Raw genomic sequence first — 20,974 nt, forward strand, 5'->3', positions numbered from 1 at the left:
GTCACAGCAGCCACCTACGTCCACCTCCTTTACCCATTTCCTGCATAATTCAGCCCAGGAAAGTATAATCTAGACACCTGCAGGTAGCACACATGCACAGACCCAGCCGTTTCTCGTGCTCCCCCAAGACCACAGGGAAGGAAAACGCTGATAATCCCAGGACAGCAGAGAGAAGGAGAGGCAAGGCAGAGCACCAGGACCCCTGAGAACACATGGCCCCAGAGTCCCCAGGAGACTGGGCAGAGAACAGCCCCAAGGAAAGGTCCAGAGCACTGGGAAGTGAGCCCCACCCCATCCCAGGCTCCAGTCTGCTCCAAGAGGCCAACGTACCCCAGACCCTGGGAAACAAGAGCTCAGACTAGGAGTGGTGGTAGCAGTCTCCATACCAATCGGTGAGACACCTGGCCGCCCTAGGACTGCTCTGGACACCTGGCCTCCTCAGGAATTGCTCAGTCCTGCGGGGGTCTCCCAGGCAAAGGCCCAGCCACCAGCCCCATGGTCCCTTACTTGTCACGGGGGACTGAAGAAAGCCTTGAGGCCACAACCAGCAGAAGAAAAGAGCACTGGTGGAAAGTGCCATAGAGGAGGCCAGAGAAGCACTGAGGCCGGCCAAGCAGCGATCCCCAGGGCCTCACCTCACTGTGTGCAGGGGCAGCACAGCAGGCCTGGTGCTGGCACTCCACTCACTTTTTATTTATTTATTTATTTGGCAGTACTGGGGCTTGAACTCAGGGTCTACACCCTGAGCCACTCCACCAGCCCTTTTTTATGCTGGATATTTTTTGAGATACGGTCTTGGAGAACTGTTTGCCCAGGCTGGCTTTTGAACCCCAGTCCTCCTGATCTCTGCTTCCTGAGTATCTAGGATTACAGGTGGGAGCCACTAGCGCCTGGCTCCCTTCACTTTTTTAATTCTCGCCACGGCTCAGGGGAGGATTTTATGAGGGTCTGAGACCCAAGGCAGACAGTGCTGATGGAGAAAACACACTTGAGGCACCACAGCAAATAGTGTGGGCCAGGGCCAACACCACTATATAGATGTGTGATTTGGGAAAATGTCTTGGCCTCTCTGTGTCTCTCTCTGCCAAATGGAAAAAATAGCAGTGCCTACCTCACAGGGCAATGAGAGATGGAGTGAGTTCACACCACACAGAGAAGTGTCCACCACCTGTCACACCACCACACTGCACTGTGGTGCCCCTCAGTCATAAGTAATAACCACAAAGAAGTTGCATGAAGCAAGAGCCCAACACTATTTTTAAAAGGAAACTCAAGGCTGATGCAGGAGGACTGTGAGTTCGAGGGCAGCCTACGCACAGCAAGGCCCTATCTCAAAAAAAAAAGGTACCTCAGAACAATGATCTCTCAGAAGTTAAACGATAACCACAGATGGCAATCTTAGAGGTGGATTAACTAAGAAAACCTGGAACTATCTCCTGAAAAAAAACAGAGAAAAGGGAAATAGAAGTGATTGCAGATGGACGGGGCGTGGCTCAGCTGTACAGCACCTGTGTAGCAAGTGTAAAGCCCTGAGTTCAAACCTCAGTCCCACCAAAAAAAAAAAAAAAGAAAGAAAACAAGAGAGACAGAGAGAGAGAGACAGAGAGAGAGACATCATCAGGAAGCTTGAGAACCCTAAAGACAAAAAAAGATTCTAAAAAATACACACAGAAAAATCAGAATGCCTCTGACTTCTCGAACACACAGGAGCCAGAAGGCAGTGGCAGGTCCCTCCAAAACACTGAGGCTTGACTCAAGGCAGATTTCATACCTAGCTGAACTGTCATCACTGTGGGTTAGAACAAAAGCATTTTCAAATTTTTAAGTATTTGAGAGTTCTCAAATTTTGCCTCCTGTGCCCCCTTTCTCAGCAAGTCTGGGGAGGATATCTCAACTGGAGGACAGCCAAGGCACAGGAAGCAGTGCAGTGGGATCGGAAAGCTGGCAGAAAGGTGGCAGCATTTCTGGGTCCTGAGACCTGTGTGGGGGAGCCCCTGGGCCCAGGAGGAAGGACATGGTAACATGGAAGAAGGGCTCTCCCCAGCTGGAAGAAAACTCAAGAGACAAAATCAGGACAGGTGTGACCTCAGAGAAAAAACCAGAAGTTGTATAAAACAGGGACATAACCTGCATGGCTCAGGGATGTTTTCATAATCCCTACAATGGAGACATTCCACCATTAAATGGTAAATAGAGACACAACCCTACTGGGAGGGCAGCGGAAGGAAGATCTGAACCAATGTGAACAGGGAGAGAGGACGACGAGTGTACCATCACAGATGGAAAAGTCTGGAAAAAACGCACCAAGAAGACAGTCCCACCAGAGAGCGACAATAGGGAAGGACAGAAGGGCAGGGGCCCTGTCCTCTCTCTTTCAGCTACATGGAACATTGAATAGTTCCATGTGGAACTTAAACCAGGAACACAGAAACTCAAAATGCAAATATAAAAAGAATGTACAATGGACTGAGCGCCTGTGGCTCACGCCTATAATCCCAGCTCCTCGGGAGGCAGTAATCAGGAGGATCATGGTTTGAAGGCAGCCCAGGCAAATCATTTATGAGACCCTGTCTCAAAAAAGCCGTTTACAAAAAAGGGACTGGTAGAGTGGTTCAAGGTGTAGGTCCCAAGTTCAAGACCCAGTACACAAAAAAAAAAAGAAGAAAGAAAAGAAAAAGAACGTACAACAAACTTTACACCCAAGCACTTAGCAGTTGCAACACGATTTCCTGACACAGGGTCAGGCTTTCAGTTCTCAACATGACCTCCTTTAATTCTTTCAACAATCCCACTTCACTGTGGAGCAAACCAAGGAGCCATTCAGGGCATGTGACCAGGGCAGGCAGGGGTGGACATCAGCACTCTGTACCTTACAACAACCAGGCCCTTCTCCACTTGCTGACAGAGAGGGCAGCTCCTTCTTGCTGGAAATTGGAACTTTCTAAACTTCTAACAGAAAAGACATTAAAAAGAAAGGCAAATTTTAAAAAACCAGGCACATTTGAAAAACCAAATTAAACAATAAAAATAAAACTCAGGTCCCCTTCACTACCCAACCACTGTGAAAATCCCTTGTGTGCCTATAAATGATCAAGACTGAATGGAAGGTGAAGCGGCCCCTGTCAAACCAAGGTTCAACACCTTGGATACTCGCTCGTTGACCTGGCATTTCCCCCTCCTGACTGGAACCCGTCTTGGGGACAGGCTCACTATGGTCACCTGGGAGGGAGGATAGAATCCAGCTGGCTCCACTGGGAGGACACAGAGTCAGGAAAGGGAAAAGAAGCCAGCAGTAAATGCAGTGTCCTACTCCACATATCTAGGATCATCCTAAAAATAAACCACCATGTCCAAATACACAGACGGGGGTTTGCCGGGCCGTCTCCTGGATGAACAGAAACTGCCATAATTTTATTGCCAAGCACAATCTGAACGCAGGACAAGTGGTTGGTTCCAGTGGCTCTTCTCACCCAAATCTTTTCTGCCCTTCCATAAAGCAGCAAACACTTTCAGAGCGCCTATTCCAAGCCTGGCCTGGAAGATGAATACCTCAGGTGTTCAGCAGCCTCTGCGAGTGAGGGCTGGTGGGACCTGTCACCCCCAAATGCTGTCCAAGCTGACAGGAGGGGAGGGTGCAGCATGTGTAAAGACCCTGAGACAGACACCAGGCACAGGGAGACAAGACAGTGTGAGTGGACGAGAAGAGGCCAGACTGGCCTTCCCACACCCTGGAGTACCCGGGGAAAGTGAAGGAGACATTCTGTGTTCTTCAGATGTCACCAACTGTTCCATAGAGGGTCTCCCCTTAATAGCACCGGGTACCACCTTAGTCCTGGGCCTGTTTAGGGCTAATCAGCAGTGGTGCCCTTTGCTGCACCACAGACTCAGGTCAGCGAAGCAAACAACAGCCACCCCATCTCAGCATCTTCAGTTTAGAGCCCGATCCCCTCGAGGGTCCTCCTACTGGACAGACCCCCATTGCTTGGCTCCTTCAACAGTGACCAGACACTCAACAGACAAGTACGACTCAACAAGGGAGCCTCCCGAAAATGATCACGGGGAGTCATGGGGGCACCAGCAGCAACCCATACAGGTTGGCAGGGCTCCTGGTGCTCTGTGGATGCTCTGAACTGTGTGACCCGATGGGTTCACAGGAAGCCTAGCAAGTGCGAGAAGAGCCCAGGGCCTCGCGAGTGAAGTGTGCGAGGTCAGAACCAAGCTCTATCAGAGCCGAGCAAGCGGCACCCAGAGCTCAGTACCGAGCGCTGTCAGGACCGGCAGCCAGCACCCACAACTCCTTACATAACTCTTGGCAGCTCTGAACTTTGTGAAGACGGCGGGAGAAGGAGCTCAGCAGCTGACGCAGCTGAGACGGGAACCTGGTCTCCATGCAGATTTGGCCAAGAAACAAACACAGAGGTGACATGAGCCCCAGCCTTTCTACCAGCATCAATACAGGATGTTTTTCAGGGAAAGGACCCCTTCGCTCTCTCAAGCTGTCCCCTGATCATGGCTCTGACTGGACCTACCATGGGCCACGGGGCCACCAGCAAGCTCTGAAGCCTAGCCCCAGCTCTGGAGACCCTGGTGGTGTCCACAAGCTGAGGGTTCAAATCAGTCATGCACCACTGGAGTAGGGTTGCACTGGAGAAGCCACGCCAATCAGACATTCCAGAGAAACTATGACACAGCTCCTTTCTCCTCCTTGGCAGGCGCTCATGTGAACAAGCACCCTGCCGGACGGACACCTCTCCTATCCACCCACCCATACAATTTTCATAAATCAAGGACTGAAAATAAATGTCACCCTTGCGACCCAAGCTGGCCACATAGAGCAGCCCTGTATCTGGGCGAGGGGTACTCTGCTCTGGTGGCCCCCCTATTACCAGCACCCAAACCATCCAAAGGAGGGACAGTCACCTCCCTGCCAGCCTGGTCCTTCCAGGCCCCGAGCTCCTGCCAGCCTGGGAGGACGGGGGCAAGGAGGCTGGTTGCTGTTTTTTGTTTTTGTTTTTTAAACAAAACACCTTGCAAAATGGACGTCAGAAAAAGCACCCCAATTCCCACATCCCCACCACAGACCATGCAGCCCCCAGACCAATCTGAGTCTACCTCCAACCATTTCAGAACAGAAAACGGGGCGCTGGAGCCAGGCTCCCTGCCGACATCTGAGGACCCTGGCGGAGCGAGCCGAGCTCGTTAGCGCTGTTCGTGCCGCCCAGACCAACATGAAGCTGTCGTCAACGCAGAGCTGGGGCTCGGGCAGGCAGGAGGGCAGCTCGCCCCTCAAGAACCACCGCTCCGAGCGAGCTGCTACCCGGGTTCCCAGACTTCACCATTGGGGTCCGGTCGAGGCAATTCGTCCACTTGCAGCAATGCAGGAGGAAAAGAAAGCAATGCACATTCGCTCTGGCCACGACACTCACAGATTCATGGCCGTGAAAGCCCAGCCACAGCAACACTTCCACTAGCCAGAGACTCCCCAAGGCCTGGCTGGCAAGGAAATGAGGCTTCCCCGAGCCCCACCAGCCACTGCTGCTGCAGCAGCCACCCAGCCCCAGGCCTCGGGCCGCATACCGTCTGTACACATCTCCTTCCTTCATGCCCGACTCAGCCCCATCGCTCTCGGCACATTCCTCTATAGCTTGTTTTTCTGAAAAAGCTGTCACCCCAGAAAACAACAGCCTCTCAGGGCGCGTCACCCGGAGCTGCTGCAGAGCATCCCTGCCCGGGGCAGCGGCCGAGTCGGGCTGGAACACCTGTGCAGCTCGCGGGCCGAGGCGAAGACAGGAGACCTGAATCGCTGACTCGCAGCCACCGCCACGGGCCTGGCAGAAAATCCAGGGAGAGATGCACATTACTCACCAGCTTCCTCCTCCTGCCTCCTCAGCGCGGGGTTCTTTATGCTCTAAGCGTGGCAAGTGAGCACCGAGGCATCTTCCATCCCTTCAACGTCTCTGGCCTCCGGGCCAACAATAGGCAGGGTGGACTATCTATGCTGCAGGAGCAGACATCTAACGGAAGGCTAGCTGTCCTGCTCCCGCCTCTCAGATCCCTGCCTCCTCATGTCTCCAGGCCCGGGTGGTACCCGGCTCCCCTGGGAAGCTGCAGCCGGCAGCTGAGGCACAAACTAAAACACGGCATGGATACTAAGGAGCTGACGTCACATGAAAACAAGCATCTCTGCACTGCCACGGTGCTGGAGAGGATGTGGGGGGGCAGCGGCCAGGGCGAGGGAGGGTGGCGGCTCCCTGCCTTTACAATGCCACATCTGGGAGACAGCTCAACTGGTCAGGGTCCTCCACGTAAGACCCAAGCTGGAGTTGGGGATGCAGCAGCCACAGACATGGTGAGTGACCTGTGACCTGCACCCTCAATGGGCCAGCTCCACACAAATAGCCAAGGGCCGAGAAAGCCCGGGCCTGTGGTCGAGACAGACGGGGCCATGCAGGCTGAACCCTAGGGTCAGATGGCCTTTCGATGCTGCTGCTATATCCACCACAGGGACTTCAGGAGGCACCAGAAAGGGCAGGAACCAGGAGAGACAAGCTCCCCAGGGAGCTGAGAATCCCTCGCTGGCCTGGAACCGTGCACAGCCCAACCCAAGGTGGTAGGTGACCCCATCACTCAGCTGTGCTGCGTGTACCCAGCTGTGACCAGCCTGGTCTCCCAAGCTGAATGGGAGCTACTGATGGACAGCTCAACCCTCCACCTGGTACCCACCATCCAGAATGAACACTGGCCTCCCCTCTGGTTCTAAACACGGAGAGGGGGAGCCAGCCTGGGCCAGGGAATACCTCCCTCCCTGGAGCCTGCTTGACACTCACATTGATTCTGCATGGACATGGCTACATGAGGGGTGGGCACAGGAAGTCATACAAGATCTCACTGCCCACCCCTCAGCAAACAGACATGCATGCCACGGGCGGAGGTCTGGAAAGGTGAACCTCCTGAACCTGGAAACATCTTGCTCAGACCTCAGGTTCAGGTTTAAGAAAACACCAGCACACTCACCATATTTTCTTGTTCCCTTCTTAACAAGCTTGCACTTAGGACCTGCTGACCCTGGAGGGGTCACTCTCCCATGGAGGCCAATTCCTAGAGACAGCGCAGGACTTTCAAATTCAAACTAAACAAGCAGTACTCCAGACCCCCTTCACTAGGGTCTTCCACTCTTGGCCAACAGACCCCATCCCATCACCCCAGGGCCTGCTAAATTCACACCAGGCAAACCTCAGTCTGCTCACCCTGCCTAGCCTTTTCCCACAGAAGCCACAATAAACCTCTAACCAAGGCGCTCACCCTGGTGCTTCCCTGTATGGCCCTGAGTGTGGGGGGCCCTGCCTCTGAGGACCAGTGAGTAACAAGCCAGCCTCCGGGGGGAGGGCATCATTTTTCATCTGCTGGCCTCATCATGCCTGAGTCACAATAAAATAAGACTCGCAACTCTGTGTTTATTTGCATTCACAGTATGGACGTCAGGCAAAAGTCCTGGGTTCAAATTCTAGTTCTTTCAGTCACTCACTGACTGGTTGAAGTCACTTCTCCAAGGGCAGGGCTTCCTCCTCCTCCGGTGCCTGACCAGTTATGCACAGGGCATTATTTCATTTAAGTGCGAAACTCATAAGCATAGCACTTGGAATCTTTATGCCAGGGGCTGGTCCCCAAACCTCTGTTACTAGAAAGGAGGCTTGAGGCGATGGAGGGGCTCCAGTGGTAGAATGCATGCCTAGCAAATGAGACTTGCTGAGTTCAAATTCCAGTACTGCCAAAAAATAAATAAAATAAAAAGGAGGCTTAACAAACCTCAGGTTCCTGGTGCTCTAAGCCAGTGAGGTAAGAACAGTTCTTACATTCTTTAACTGGTTGAATAAAATAAAGGTAATAATAATATTTTTAAAAACATGAAATACGCAAAATACAAATTTCAGTGTCCCTAAGGTTTTACGAGGTCCTGGACATATACACTCATTGAGGTGTGATCTGCAACGGTGGGTAGGGGGTTACACTAGAAAGGTCAGTGGGCCCCTGACTAAGAACACCGCAAAATAGCCAGGTGCCGGTGGCTCACGCCTGTAATCCTATCTATTCAGGAGGCAGAGATCAGGAGGATTGTAGTTCAAAGCCAGCCCAGGCAAACAGTTCTATCTTGAAAAACCCTTCACAAAAAAAGGGCTGGTGGAGCGGCTCAAGGTGTAGGCCCTGAGTTGAAACCTCAGTACCATTACAAAAAAAAGAAAGAAAGAAAGAAAAAGAAAATTGCAAAATAACTGAACGGTCAGATGCACATTGGGCTTGAACAGGAAATGCAAATTCACATATGTGATTAGCCTTACATCACAGCCACTGTCCTTCAGCCAATTCATTCCAACCCATCCCAAAATACCCAGCTTTGCAGAGCTCCAGAAAACACGGCTGGACTGGCAGAGGGCTAATTTTGTTGGAAGTCTATTTTAAGTGAAAAAGTAGCTTTTCCAGCTTGCTGCAAATAATTTCAGACAAAGATGAATGAAACTGGATTTTTAACAAAACAATGGATGTACCTATAAATACCAGGGAATCACACTGCTCAGTTAGTTGGAAAGGATTCTGTGGTAACTGCCCACCTGTGCCTGAGACTCTTAGCCATGTCCACAAAAGCCATCCAGCTGCAGAATCCCTGCCCTACACCTGGCCAACCAAGATCCCCATCCTATCCCCAGCTTGGCCTACTTCCTGTCAGTTCCCAGGACAGGATGACACACCGCAGGGGCCTGGTGGCACTTGCAGGGGACTTTCACCTCCACCTTATCGCTGGCTGGCAAGTTCCTTGGGAGAGACAGTGAGCTGGTCTCACTGAGCACCAAGCCTGTTCCAGGTGTGCATCACAAGGCTCCCATTTGTAGGGCAGTCGCTGTGAAAAACGGTATGGTGGTTCTTCTAAAACTAGTGGAATTGCTGGGCACTGGTGGCTCAGACCTGTAATCCTAGCCACTTGGGAGGCAGAGGTCAGGAGGACTACAGTTAGAGGCCAGCAGGGGTGGTTGGGGGGATGGTTGGACTCAACCAATAAGAAACATGCACTCGGTGTGTTGATGCACACCTGTCATCCCAGCAATGGTGGGAAGTGTAAATAGGAGGATCTCAGTCCAGGCCAGCCTAGACACAAAGCAAGACCCTATCTGAAAAACAACTAAAGCAAAAAGGACTGGTGGTGTGGCTCAAGTGGTAGAGAGCCTGGTAGAGAGCCTGCCTAGCAAGTACCAGGCCCTGAGTTCAAACCCCAGTACTGCCAATAGTAGAATTATCAATGAGCCACCAATTCCACTTCTGGGTCTGGAAGAGATACGTGCACACCTGTGTTCACGTAAGTGTGGAAGCAACCCCACTGCTCACAGGCAGGTGACGGACAACAAAGATGAGGTCTTTTGTGTGGAAAAGCACTACTCAGCCCTGGGAAGAAGGCAAATTCTGCGACATGCTGTCACATGGGCAAACGTGAACGCCAGCCACTAAAAGTCAAATTCTACACGATTCCACACACATGAGGTCCCTTAGCAGAGCTGGATTCATACACAGGCAGTAGAAGGGGAGGTGGCTGGGAGGGAGGGGGAGGTCAGTGTTTAATGGGGGGACTGTCAGTTTGGGGGTGAAGTGTTCACAATGATTTGAATACGACTGTCACTGAACTATGCATTTAAAAATGGTTAGATGGGCCAGGCATGGTGGTGCACATCTATAATCCAAGCACTTGGGAGGCTGTGGCAAGAGGACAGAGAATTTGAGGCCAGCCTGGGCTACACAGAAAGAATCTGTCTCAAGAAAAAAGAGAACTAGATGGTAAATTTTGTTAGGTGTACTTTTTTTTTTTTAGTGGTACTGGGGTTTGAACTCAGTACCTCACATTTGCTAGGCAGGCGCTCTAGCACTTGAGCCACCCCATCAGCCCTTATCAGAATTTTTAACCAAAGAAAGGAATGAAGTGCAGACACAGACCACAATGGAAGAACCTAGAGAAGATGGCGCTGAGTGAATGGGGCCAGGCACAAAAGGCCCCGGTGTGTGACTGTGGTACATAAGGTCCAGACACAGAAAGCAGAGTGGTCAGCAAGGGCCGCAGGGCCAGAGTGATTGCCGGTGGGTTTCCTTTAGGAACGTGTCTTGGAACTGGGCAGAAATGGTGCTGGCTGAACCATGTGAATGTGACAAATGCTGCTGAGTCACTCACTTCGAAGTGGTTAAAACAGTCGCTGTTAAGTACATTTCACAATTAAAAGACAAATCTATCACACCGATTAGATTCAGACTGCGTCAGGAGCACAGCATGCCACAGGTGTTCTGCTGAGTGACCACAGGCCGGCCAGCAAGAACCCTTCCAGCTGGAGGTACCGAGTTCCACTCTGCCACACGTCCTGCAATCTTAAATTTTTCATCCACCTCTGGCCATGGTCTGTCCGTTTGGTTATCTACCCATCCAGTCCTCCTCATTGTGGCCCTGATGAGGCTCAAAGAGGGTCAGCTTGGCCACTTGTAACTCGAAGTGCAGAACACTGGAGAGAGGCCTGGAGACCCCAAATGAGGAACGTATCATTCACACACTGCTGACCCCAGGAAGGGGGACAAAAGCCACCCTGCACTCTCATGAACCATGCAGTCAGGCGGACATCAGCAAATGGGGTGGGAGACACACAAGGAGGGGAGAGACCCTGGCCTGTCCACACCCTTGGATCGTCCCCATACCAGGCCTCTGAGCTCAGCAAAGGCTTGATGGAATGTTTCAACAAAACTCCAAAAGCCCTGGAGCCACTCCTGCAGACATCTCAAGGACCAACTCTCGTGCCCAGGATGGTTCTTCTCAAGGCTCACCACATTCTCCACATGCCCACACGGTGACGAGGCGTGGACCCATGTCACATCAGAGCCCACTTCTACCCTCTCTGTCAGAAACCCTGAGTCTTCGTGAATCCTGTGACCCACCCCCAACTCCTGTTCAACCCAGTTGCCCTCCCTACATAGACTGGACATGGGTAGCACCCTCACAGAAACAAGGAGAACGCCAAGGCTGTAGCCAGAAAGAACAGACTTGAACCCTTCAAGCAGGGCTGGACAAGAGGCACAAACACAGTGGGCTGTCCCTTACCCTTGGCACGTCCCCTGGCACAAGACAGGGCAGACGAACACAGTTTTGTCACCACAGTCAAAAAGCCACTATGGCGCAAACACTCTGCCCGAGGCTTCTCTTACTGATCAACAGTGAGGAGGGAGATAGAGAAGTGCGGTGGACCTGAATCCCTCATCAACCCCAAGGGTGTCCACCTTATCTTGTTCTTTTTTGTGCCCATAAAGATACCCTTTGTGCGTGCATGCCCCTCTGTGAGATGTGGGCTCCCCAGAGAGAAGGTTCTAGGGAGCAGATAGCACAGCACAGGAAACCTCACACCCAGGACAACCCTGGAGGGGACAAGGACCCTGAAACCCGACATGCTGGTCACTGGCTCCAAACCCTCCCCACAGACCGGCTGGGGCTTGTGCCAGGGCTTTCTGAGTCATCAGCTCTGCACCCATCTGACCCACGTCAAGACTCTCCCGGCATTCCCACACTGACCCACAGCCCCGCAGCCCCAGACTGGCTCTCCATCCCTAGGAGGCCAAAGTAAACATGGACCAAGTACTTGCTGCTCCTCACCACACTGAACTGTATGACCATGGGTTCTTCTCCCTCGCTGGCCCATGTGCCCAGAAAGCTTTCGACCCAGGGAACTCCACAACACCATCAGAAGCAAGAATAGAAGCTCCCCTCAGAACCCACTGCTCCTAGGACCTGCTGTCCTCATCCCCCACCAACAGACCCAACATGAAATGGATAGGCCAGCATGGACCAGGGAGATGGCCAGACCTGGGGATGGCTGTTGCTGAGGGAGACACATGGGTCCAGCACCAGATGTGCCTTTACCTTCAAGAAGCAGGTCAGAGCAGTTCCTGGACCTTCGATGGTGCCACCAAAAGACCAACCCAGGCTCTTCCTGTTTCAGCACGGGTCACCCAGACCACTCACACAAGAAAGGGCACCAGCCACAGTTACCACCATTTTCGCAGTCACAACGGTTGCCCCCGCTGAGGTCTGAGTCTCCACCAGGGGAAACAGTCCTGGGCCACTTCCACACAAAGCACCCACCCACCTCCCTCAGCTCAAAGGATCAATGGTAGACCCAGAAATGTGCGATGCGTGTTAAAGGAAAACTGAGCACTCACTGTCTTCTCCGGGACAAGGCATGCCTGGCTGCTCGGGGATGCTCGGGAAAACTGGACAGAAAGAGAGAAAGCAAAAGGGTTAGTATCCACTGTGTGCTGTCAACGTCGTCCTGAGCAGAAAGTCCTACTGAGTTAGGTCCACCAGATAAGCTGTCACGTGAGGTGTCCCCTCAGCAGAATCTCGGAAACCCACATCCTTCTATTGTGCCAAACCCCATGTGGAGGGCTTCCAGATCCAGTGAAAATTTCAGGAAAAAGGCACCCAGTGTCAGAGGAAAGCCAGTGGCTCACTGTAACTAATTAGCATGGAAGCGGGTAGGAAGAAGTGACAATTACCTTGAAAACTGACTTAAAGTACATTAGATTCCGTTTCTTTATATGCATGAGTTCAAAATTAAATACTTTAAAATAATCTCAGAGCTAGAAAGTTATTATAAAAGCTGGGCATGGTGGCTCACACCCTGTAAACCTAACTATTTTGGAGGTTGAGCTCAGGAGGGTCGTGGTTTGAGGCCAGCCCAGGCAAATAGTTCAAGAGACCCCCATCTCCAAAATAACCAGAGCAAAATGGACTGGAGGTGTGGTTCCAGCAGTAGAGCACCTGCTTTGCAAACATGAAGCCCTGAATTCAAACTCTAGTCCCACCAAAAACAACAAAACAAAAAGAAGGTATTATTAAAACTTAACCAAAACAAACTTTTTCTTACCCTAGAAAATAAACTGAACTTTTAAGCTTTCAATGTAGAGAGGCAAGATAAATGTGCTCACCCTGACAATAAACAAGTGGGGTGGATTAGTTAGAATTTAAATACAGAATCACATCTATATAAAGGGCCACAAAAATCAGGTTATTTTAACCAACTAGCCCAGTCAGTGGAAACGAGAGGTGCACAGAAAGCCGTGGGTGGTTTCTAGCTCTGGTCCCATCTCTGTCTCAGTGGTCTGGACCCAGACCCCTGGCAAAGAACACAAGTGGAACCAGGGGTGGACACAGACACATCTGGCTGACTGCAACCTCTCAATCCACATTCTTGGGTTCCATAAGCACTGTGCAGAACCTTAAAGTATAGGAGAACAGGGTCTAAAAGCACCCGAGCTGAAGACTACAGCTGAGATCTCTCACGATTCCGTAACCTGACTCCGGCCTTACAAAGCTGGGGCAGGCCAAGCATGCAGAAGCTGGGTTTGACCCCATCACCAGGAATCAAAGTTGAGGTGAGCTGTGAGCCTGGAAACAGCCCAGGAGTCATGTGCAGTTAGGAGGCAATGGGGTTGACGCCACTCTACCCACATGCTCCATGGGGCTACTGATCCCCCAAAGACCCATAAAATGAAGCCAGCTTGGCAATCAGGTTGCTGATGCTCCCAGGAAATGAGGACAACGAGGACCCATAACCAAGATCCCTCGTGCTCCGTGTCCAGTGAGAAAACACCACTGCGCCTGGCTTGCTGACTCCAGTACGAGCAAGTTCTATTTAGGTTAATAAAAGTCTCTGAGAGAAAAGCAAACCCACACTAAACATTCGTGAATTAATTCTTTGGCATCCTAAGATCTTAAACCTCAATTCCCCAGGGTGGTCTGGTAAAGATGCCCCCAGTCAAGGCACAGTCTGCTGGCTGTCACTCACCATGAATGATGAGCCCTTCGTCCCTGTGCTGACAGGCCAGGCGGAAGGCCTCCTCCAGCTCCATCTGCGAGGACACGGTGCAAGGGTCACCTAGGCAGGGAGAGACACTGCTGAGGCCACCGAAGGCTGAAGAAAAGGGTCTAAGACAGAGCTTGCTCAGCAGGCCAGATGCAAGTTTGAGTGAGCAGAATCTCACTGCTTCAGGACTAAGTACCCCAGAAGCAGGGTCAGGAAACCCCAAAATCAGACCAGTGAGCGCCCTGAGAACCAATTTCCAGGGAGGAGTCAAGTGCACCTGCAGTCTGAGACCCTGAGAGCTCGCTCAACAGCAAGATCAAGAAACTCCTCTTGAGTTACTCAGGTGGAAGGGGCAGGTCCCTCCCTCTAGGCTGGATGCAGCATAGATGCACAGAGCCGGTCCCATGCGGCGATATTCCCACCCAAAGGAGCATGGCCACCTGCTCTGCCCGCCCCTCAACTGTGTCTTTGACTAATAGCTGCCAATCAGTTAGGAGAAGGGGTCTCTCCTGACTGGCTCTCCTAGAGAAATGAAGAGCTTGTCCTCCCAGAAATCACCTACCAGAAAAGCCCAGGACACGAGAAAGGTCAGGTGGGGGCCACAAAACCCACGCAGCCTCTCTGGTTCACAGAGTCCACCACACAATGGAGACATCTCCTTCTGAGGAACATCTTTTACCACCCACCTGTCCACCCCAAGCCCAGTGTCTAGGTCCTGCAGTCACCTTTTTTCCAGCCATTCTTACAGGGGACACCCTGACTGTAACAAATTCAATGCCATGACTTTACTCCTCCTCATGGAAGAATCCAGTGAGGTTTAGAATTCAACCAGCACAGCTACCTTCACTGTCCACCCACTTGAGGGTGAGTGGGTGCTGCTGGTGCAGGCCACACATGTCCCGTACTTCCTCACAGAGCTCACTGAAGGTCGTCGTAGCTTCCACGTTGGTGATCAGGATGTCCCTGAGGTAAAGAGGACATGGAAGTCTATCACCAGGGTCACATGTGAACAATACCATTTATTGATCAAACAAGTTACTGATTAGATAAAAGTGAAATGAAAATTCCCCAAAGACAATATGGTTGTTTTTTTTTTTAAATGAACTCCCTGGTGGGAAGAACCTGGTCAAGATGTCAGATCACACCCCCTAGTGGAAGGAAGCCAGGCAACTGCATCTGCTGGGCACCAGATTTGAGGTTGGCCCAAAGGTGACCCCAGGAGGTGGACACAGCCGGTCAGCTCAAGCCATTGACTGGTTTCATTAAGGTGAAAGAACCTGGTCAAGCTTCCCAAATCTCAAGTGTGCAAACCATGGCACGTCACTCAGGGAAGTGAGGGCTCCCGGGGTGCAAAATTAATAACTTAATAATCCAAGGTAATTTTCTAAGCCCTGGAGGGATGACTTGACCTAGGTGTGGCTGTGACACAGTCCCAAGCGCAGTTTTTGGAAAACCAGGCAGATGTCGCTGCCTTTTATGTTTTCACCCCTAAATGGAATTTAAACCTGGAAAGCAGAAAAGTACCAGGGATTCCTAGCAGGCCTCTCACTGGTGACAGGGAAATGACAACCCCCCCTCCCAAGAGAGTGAGTGGAGGGCTTAACGGAGAAAAGGAACTCAGGGTGCAACTCATTTCCATGGAAACAGGGGGAACCACACCCTCCCCGAAGTCTCTGAGGTTAGTATCTAACACCCGGAGTACAGGGCCTATAGAAGGAAACCCGAAAAGCTCTAAAATGCCCCAAACAACAAGAATATGGGTTCTGCTTGGTGCTAACTCTTTGGCTTCCCTGCCAAGCTGTCTGAATTCTATCACATAAACTTTTGTAAACAAAATCTTTGTTCCGAGACAATAAATTCAGAACAACCAGGACTCAGGATCCCCCTGGCACCCGTCAAGCCCCCAGCAGATCAGCTGAGGACCAGTCTGGCTCACTGGCCTCACTTACCACCCCGGGAGACTGGGGGGAAATGCCCCAGTCACCCAGAACCGGTCCCCTCACTCCTGGTAGAGCTCAACCGAGCTTGTCTTTTACTGCAGCATAGAGAGGACCCCTGGCTAACCAAACTCCCATCCCCAATTTTCTGTCACCTGAGTTTGCTCAAACTTGGTACACACACTGCCCTACACACTCACCTGTGATTCAGCATCCATCGGTCCTGCCACCAGGACCTCCACAAGTGGGGACTACTGTCCCTTCTTTGACCTCTTCCCAATCCCACCCCTCAGCTCCTAAAGGACAGGCAAGAAGATCCTGTGAAACCCCAGGGCTTCATAAGTGACCACACCAAGCTGGACCACCACCTCGTGTCACATCCCAACCCTGAGTCACCCAGCGCCCCTGAGCTCCTCAGAAGACAGCGCTGCACAGAGGCTTTCTGGTGGCGGCTGATCCTTAATGGCCCCAGAAGGCAGTAGCAGCCTGACTGGACCATTCCTTCAGGATCCCTGAATCGCCAAGGGTCCCAGCAGGTCCTCAGACACTGAAGCTTGTATATAAAAAAAAAAAAAGCCCAAGCAAGAGCAAGGGAGGCACAGCAGCTGTGGTGTCCAGAGCTCAGAAAAGCAGCACCTGAGACTCAGCCTGGGAGCACAGTCCCCAAATCAGGCTTGCCTTGAACCCCCTGAAAATAGTCTACCCAGCACCACTCAAACTCCTGAGTGACCACCATGGGGGGACAGGTGGCCATCATATATACCATTGTCCTTTCTGAGAACAGTTCAGTATGACCCTGAAGCCTCCCTCAGGGACAGCATCCGACCCCAGGTTGGCTGCCTTCCTGGGCAGAATTTTACGCAGATCCACAGCTTTTGATAAGCAAGGGTTGATCTCGGTGGGTGCTTCCCAGACATCACCGCCTGGAGTCTGTCGGCCCTGCAGAGGCATTCCACCTGTGGACTTCAGGGAAAGGGGGAGGGGAAGGGAGGAGCCTCTCCTGGAGGGGGAGGGGCAGGAGTGGAGAAGTTGGAGTGGGAGAAAGGAGTGGTGGGGAGGGTTAGGCAAAAGAGGGGGAAAGAGAAGGGGAAGGAGGAGAGGAAAGACTGGGGAAGGGGAGGGGAGGGAGAGGGGTAGGGGAAGGAAAAGGAAGGGGAGGAGGGCTCCACTTTATCAGCCCAGGAAACCAGAGTCAACAGGTTGGCTTACTGGCGGTAACTAAAGTACTCCCTTGAGGCCAAATAGAGGGAGGGGCTGGCAGAGCGGCTCCACCCAGGGCTGGGGGCACCGTCCAGGACCCCAGGTGCACAGGGAGTTGCTTTGGGGGAAAGCCGGAGGGCTCAGTGTCCACTCACTCCTGAGTCCCTCCGCGTGGGCTTCCTCTAAGTAAGGATCAAGAAGGGACCCCCAGCCTGGAATTTGACAGAAGCCAGAGTGTTCCCAGGGCCCGAGGACACCTCCCAGCTTTCACCTGCCCTCCCCTGGACATCCCTCTTCCTCCAGGCTGGGCTATGACCCCACACCCCACCAGGACCTGCAGGTGACAGCCAGAGGGGGCGGCAGTAGGCTGGAGTGTTTCCAGACACACCAGAGCCAAGCAGCTCCTCAGGACTGAGGGTCAGAGGGCACTGCCGACACCGCACCTGCCTGAGTGACCTGATGTGCCAGAAGAGGGGCAGCACTGTCCACCTGCAGGGCAAGCATTCAGCTCCACCCCGCCCTCCCCAGCAGTAGTGACCCTTGACCTACATTCCGGCTCCTGGAGACACAACACCGTGCAAGGAGGAAGGAATGAATCGGTCAGTCTTCCCCCACTCCAGGTCTACAAAGGGCAGCGATATTGGCACCCTCCCGCTGTGCCAACGCGACCAACGGGACACAGCTCCCAAGCCTCTCCGGACCAGCACTCTTGGGGCAGCCAGTGGCTCCCTGACAGACACCTGCGAGGTCCCCCTCACCCCATTTCACGGTGAGACAGGTGGAGTCTAGGGTGCAGGGTGCGGTCAGCGCCCAAAACAGGTCTGCTGCTCGACCTCCAGCAGGTCGAACTGATGGAGGACTTCATCAGGGCTGTCTCCGAGAAACACAGGACTGAACTGTCTGCTTTTTGGAGGACTCCAGAAAGTCCTGTCCCCAAAGCAAGCGGTCCCAAGAGCCAGGGACCCCCATGCGCACAACCGCGGGCGCTCACCCGCGGGCCCTTCACCAGGCTCATAGACTGAGTTTTCACAATTTGATGAAAACTTTTGGTCCTTATAGGTTTGTGGCCTTAATGTCCCTGGCAAACTTTCTGGTAGAAATGTCAACAGTGGCCAGGGCTGAGGAGCGCGCAAGCCGCCGGGTCCTCCGGGAAAAGTCGGAGCCCAGGGAAACCCAGACGCGGGATGCGAGGAGTCGCCGCCGCACCGGGTAGGGACCTGCGGACCCCGCCCTGCCCTCGGGGTCTCCCGCAGGTGACGTTCAAGGGCTCTGGGGCGCAGCCTCGCCTGGGGTCGCGGGTCGACGCTGCAGTGCCAGGACATCCCGGACGCCCCTGGGCTGGGAGAAGCCTCGCTTCGTTGTCCCCCCCCCCCGCCCCGTGCGTCCCTCCCTCCCGCAGCGGCGACGACGCGGCCCCGACGATGCGCCTCCCCGTGCGCCCCGCGCCACCCGCTGCCCGGCCGTCGTGCGCCGCGCGCTCACCCGCTGTAGTGCGCCTTCAGGCGGACACGGCCGCCGCTCCCGTCCATCTTGGGACGCGTCCTGCTAGGCATGGCGCGCTCGGCCGGCCGCCGTCAGCGCCGCGCCCCGGGCACTAGGGCCATGGCGCGGGGCCCCTGCCGCGGGCCCGGGTGCCCGGTGGAACGCACGGCGGAATGCGGAAGGGAGCGCGCGGCGCTGAACCGACAGTGCCGGCTGCGCCAACTCCGCGGAACTTGGGCAGCGGGCGGGGCGGGGGTGGGCGCGGCTGGCGGGGACGCGCGAGGGCCGGAGGGAGGGGAGCGCGCGCAAAGCCTGGTGGCCAGCGGGGGGCGGTGTCCGAAAATGGCCGACTGGGCCAGCCGGCGGCCAATCCAAGGGGCAGGCGGTCCCGGGGCGGGGGCGGTGGCACCTGCGGCCAATGAGGGATAGGCGGGGCCGCCACCTGGGCCAATCCTCGGGGGACGGCGCGGCCGCGGCCCAATGGCGCGCGCGGGGCCGACTACCTGTCGGGCGGGGCTCGGCCACCTGAGGCCAATGGGAGCGTGCGCGGTGCGGCTCTGCCCGGCAACTGGCGGCGGCGCGGGCCGCCTGGGGACCCCGGGCCAGCGCAGCTCCCCGCGCGGCCCTCCGCGCCGGCCGGGTGAAGTGGGCTGGGGCCGCGGTGCCAAGGTGCAACTTTCTGGAAATGCACGATTCCAGCCTCCCAGACAGAGAGGCCAAACTGCAGCCGTCCGCGCTCAGGGGCGCGGGCGATTGGGGCGAACGCTGGTCCAGACCGCGGGCGGGGGTCGCCGGTTCCTCGGGGACGCGGCTGGAGGGAAGCTCCGCATCCTGGGGGGTCCGGCGCGGCCAACAGCTCAGACCCAGGATCTCCGAGCCCACGAGGAGCAAGGAACCTGACCAAGATCGGAGCTCGGCTGACTCTAAGGACTCCAGCTCCCTCCTACCCATGCGGCATCCAAGATCCCGGCAGAGAAGGGTTCGTCTACACTCGCTGCTTCTGCTCCAGCCCGCTTCTCGGCTGGACAGATCCCGGAGACGCATAAGGACTTCTCGGCCTCTTACCTTCATTCCACAAATTTCCCTGGCATTCCTTGGTGTCAGGCCACTCAGACCCTGGAGATCTGAGTGGACACGGTCCACGTTCTGCCTAGAGATGAACGGTGTAGTTGACAGCCTGCCTCTCACCTATTCAAGTGCCCTGAAAACTTTCTCCTTAAAAAGAAGAAAGTTATCCGCGGGTGATGGTTCACACCTGTGATCCTAGCACCTGGAAGGCTGAGGCAAGAGGCTCTCAGTCCAGTTTGAGGGCAGCCTGGGCTACATAGTGAGACCTTGTCCCCAAAAATTAAATTAACACACACACCGGCCACCGCCTATTTATCTGCTCCTGTGTACGAGAAAGTCTGCCTAGAGCTGTCTGCACCCCTTGTCCCCTCATCTCTGCTACTTTCTCTGTTGCATTTACAGTGGCCAATTCTACTTTTGGGAGGAGAGACTGAGGTTTGAACTCAGGACTTCGTGCTTGCAAAGCAGGAGCTCTACCACCTGAGCCATACCTCCAGCCCATTTTGCTGTGGTTATTTTGGAGACCAGTCTCTCGAACTACTTGCCTGAGCTGGCCTCAAACCATGATCCTCCCAATCTGAGCTTCCCAAGTAGCCAGGGTTACGGTGAGAGCCACCAGCACCCAGCTTAGAGCCTTTAAAACTGGGGTGTCCCAGACTTCAGCCCCTGGTGGTTTCTCATCTCAAGGTCAGATGGCTCCCCTGCGCTCCTCACCGAACCTCATGCCTCCCAGCACACTCCTACCCTCCTCACACCTGTGTGCTCCTCAAAACTCCACCTGTCAGTTCAGCGCCATCTTCCCAGGGGCTTAGCCCTCAAACAGCACCATCACCTTTGATCCCTCTCTCTTACACCCCACACTCCCCATGTGCAGCCCCTCACAGCTCCACCTTCAACAGGTTCCCAGAATCTTACCCTAGGTCACCACCTCTACCATTACCACCCAGTGCAGCCCCGCTCCAATTTCCTTAAAACAGGTCAGTCCTGGGTGCCCAGCATTCATTGGGGCCACTGGTTCCCATTGCTCTTGGACGAATGCTAAGTCTTTTCATGGCCTCAGGCCCCACAGGGTCTGGGACTTCATTCCTTTCTGCCCTTGTCTTCCCCCACCCTCATCCTGGCACAGTTCTCTTTGCCGCCCCTGACCTCAGACCCTTTGCACATGCAGTTCCCTGTCCAGAGCACCTTCCAGGATGTCTGTCAGAGTGGTAGCACACTTTCTTGAGTCCCTACCTGTGAGCACTCTGTCCCTTACCTGCGTGGGGCAGCTCTGCTCAGTATTTCAGGCACACAAAACTCCAGGGCCCTTCACTGGGCATGAAGGGGTGAAAGGTGAAGGAAGAAGCCCACCAGGACACAGGAATGGGTTGGCATGCAATGCCAGGAAGAATCCTTCAGGCTCTACCCACC

General features: G+C 54.0%; 1 protein-coding gene across 4 annotated transcripts in view; it reads right to left on the bottom strand.

The window, feature by feature from the left end:
• Positions 1 to 18,679, bottom strand: part of Prkcz (protein kinase C zeta) — a 110,679-nt gene extending 92,000 nt beyond the window's left edge. Inside the window, exons 1-4 of one of the 4 annotated variants that reach the window (XM_020171441.2) lie at positions 18,497 to 18,679; positions 14,719 to 14,840; positions 13,860 to 13,949; positions 12,232 to 12,282 (exon numbers count right to left, since the gene is read on the bottom strand). In XM_020171441.2, coding sequence (XP_020027030.1) covers positions 12,232 to 12,282; positions 13,860 to 13,949; positions 14,719 to 14,840; positions 18,497 to 18,567 — 334 coding nt within the window. In that variant the 5' untranslated portion in view covers positions 18,568 to 18,679. Of the gene's footprint in view, positions 1 to 5,112; positions 5,434 to 5,577; positions 5,763 to 5,865; positions 6,136 to 12,231; positions 12,283 to 13,859; positions 13,950 to 14,718; positions 14,841 to 18,496 lie in introns of those variants that run through there. The other 3 variants (XM_020171440.2, XM_074081569.1, XM_074081567.1) reach the window with 3 other exon arrangements.
• Positions 18,680 to 20,974: the final 2,295 nt, after the last annotated feature.

Source organism: Castor canadensis, chromosome 7, assembly GCF_047511655.1.
Source record: "Castor canadensis chromosome 7, mCasCan1.hap1v2, whole genome shotgun sequence".
NCBI classification, from domain to species: Eukaryota; Metazoa; Chordata; class Mammalia; order Rodentia; family Castoridae; genus Castor; species Castor canadensis.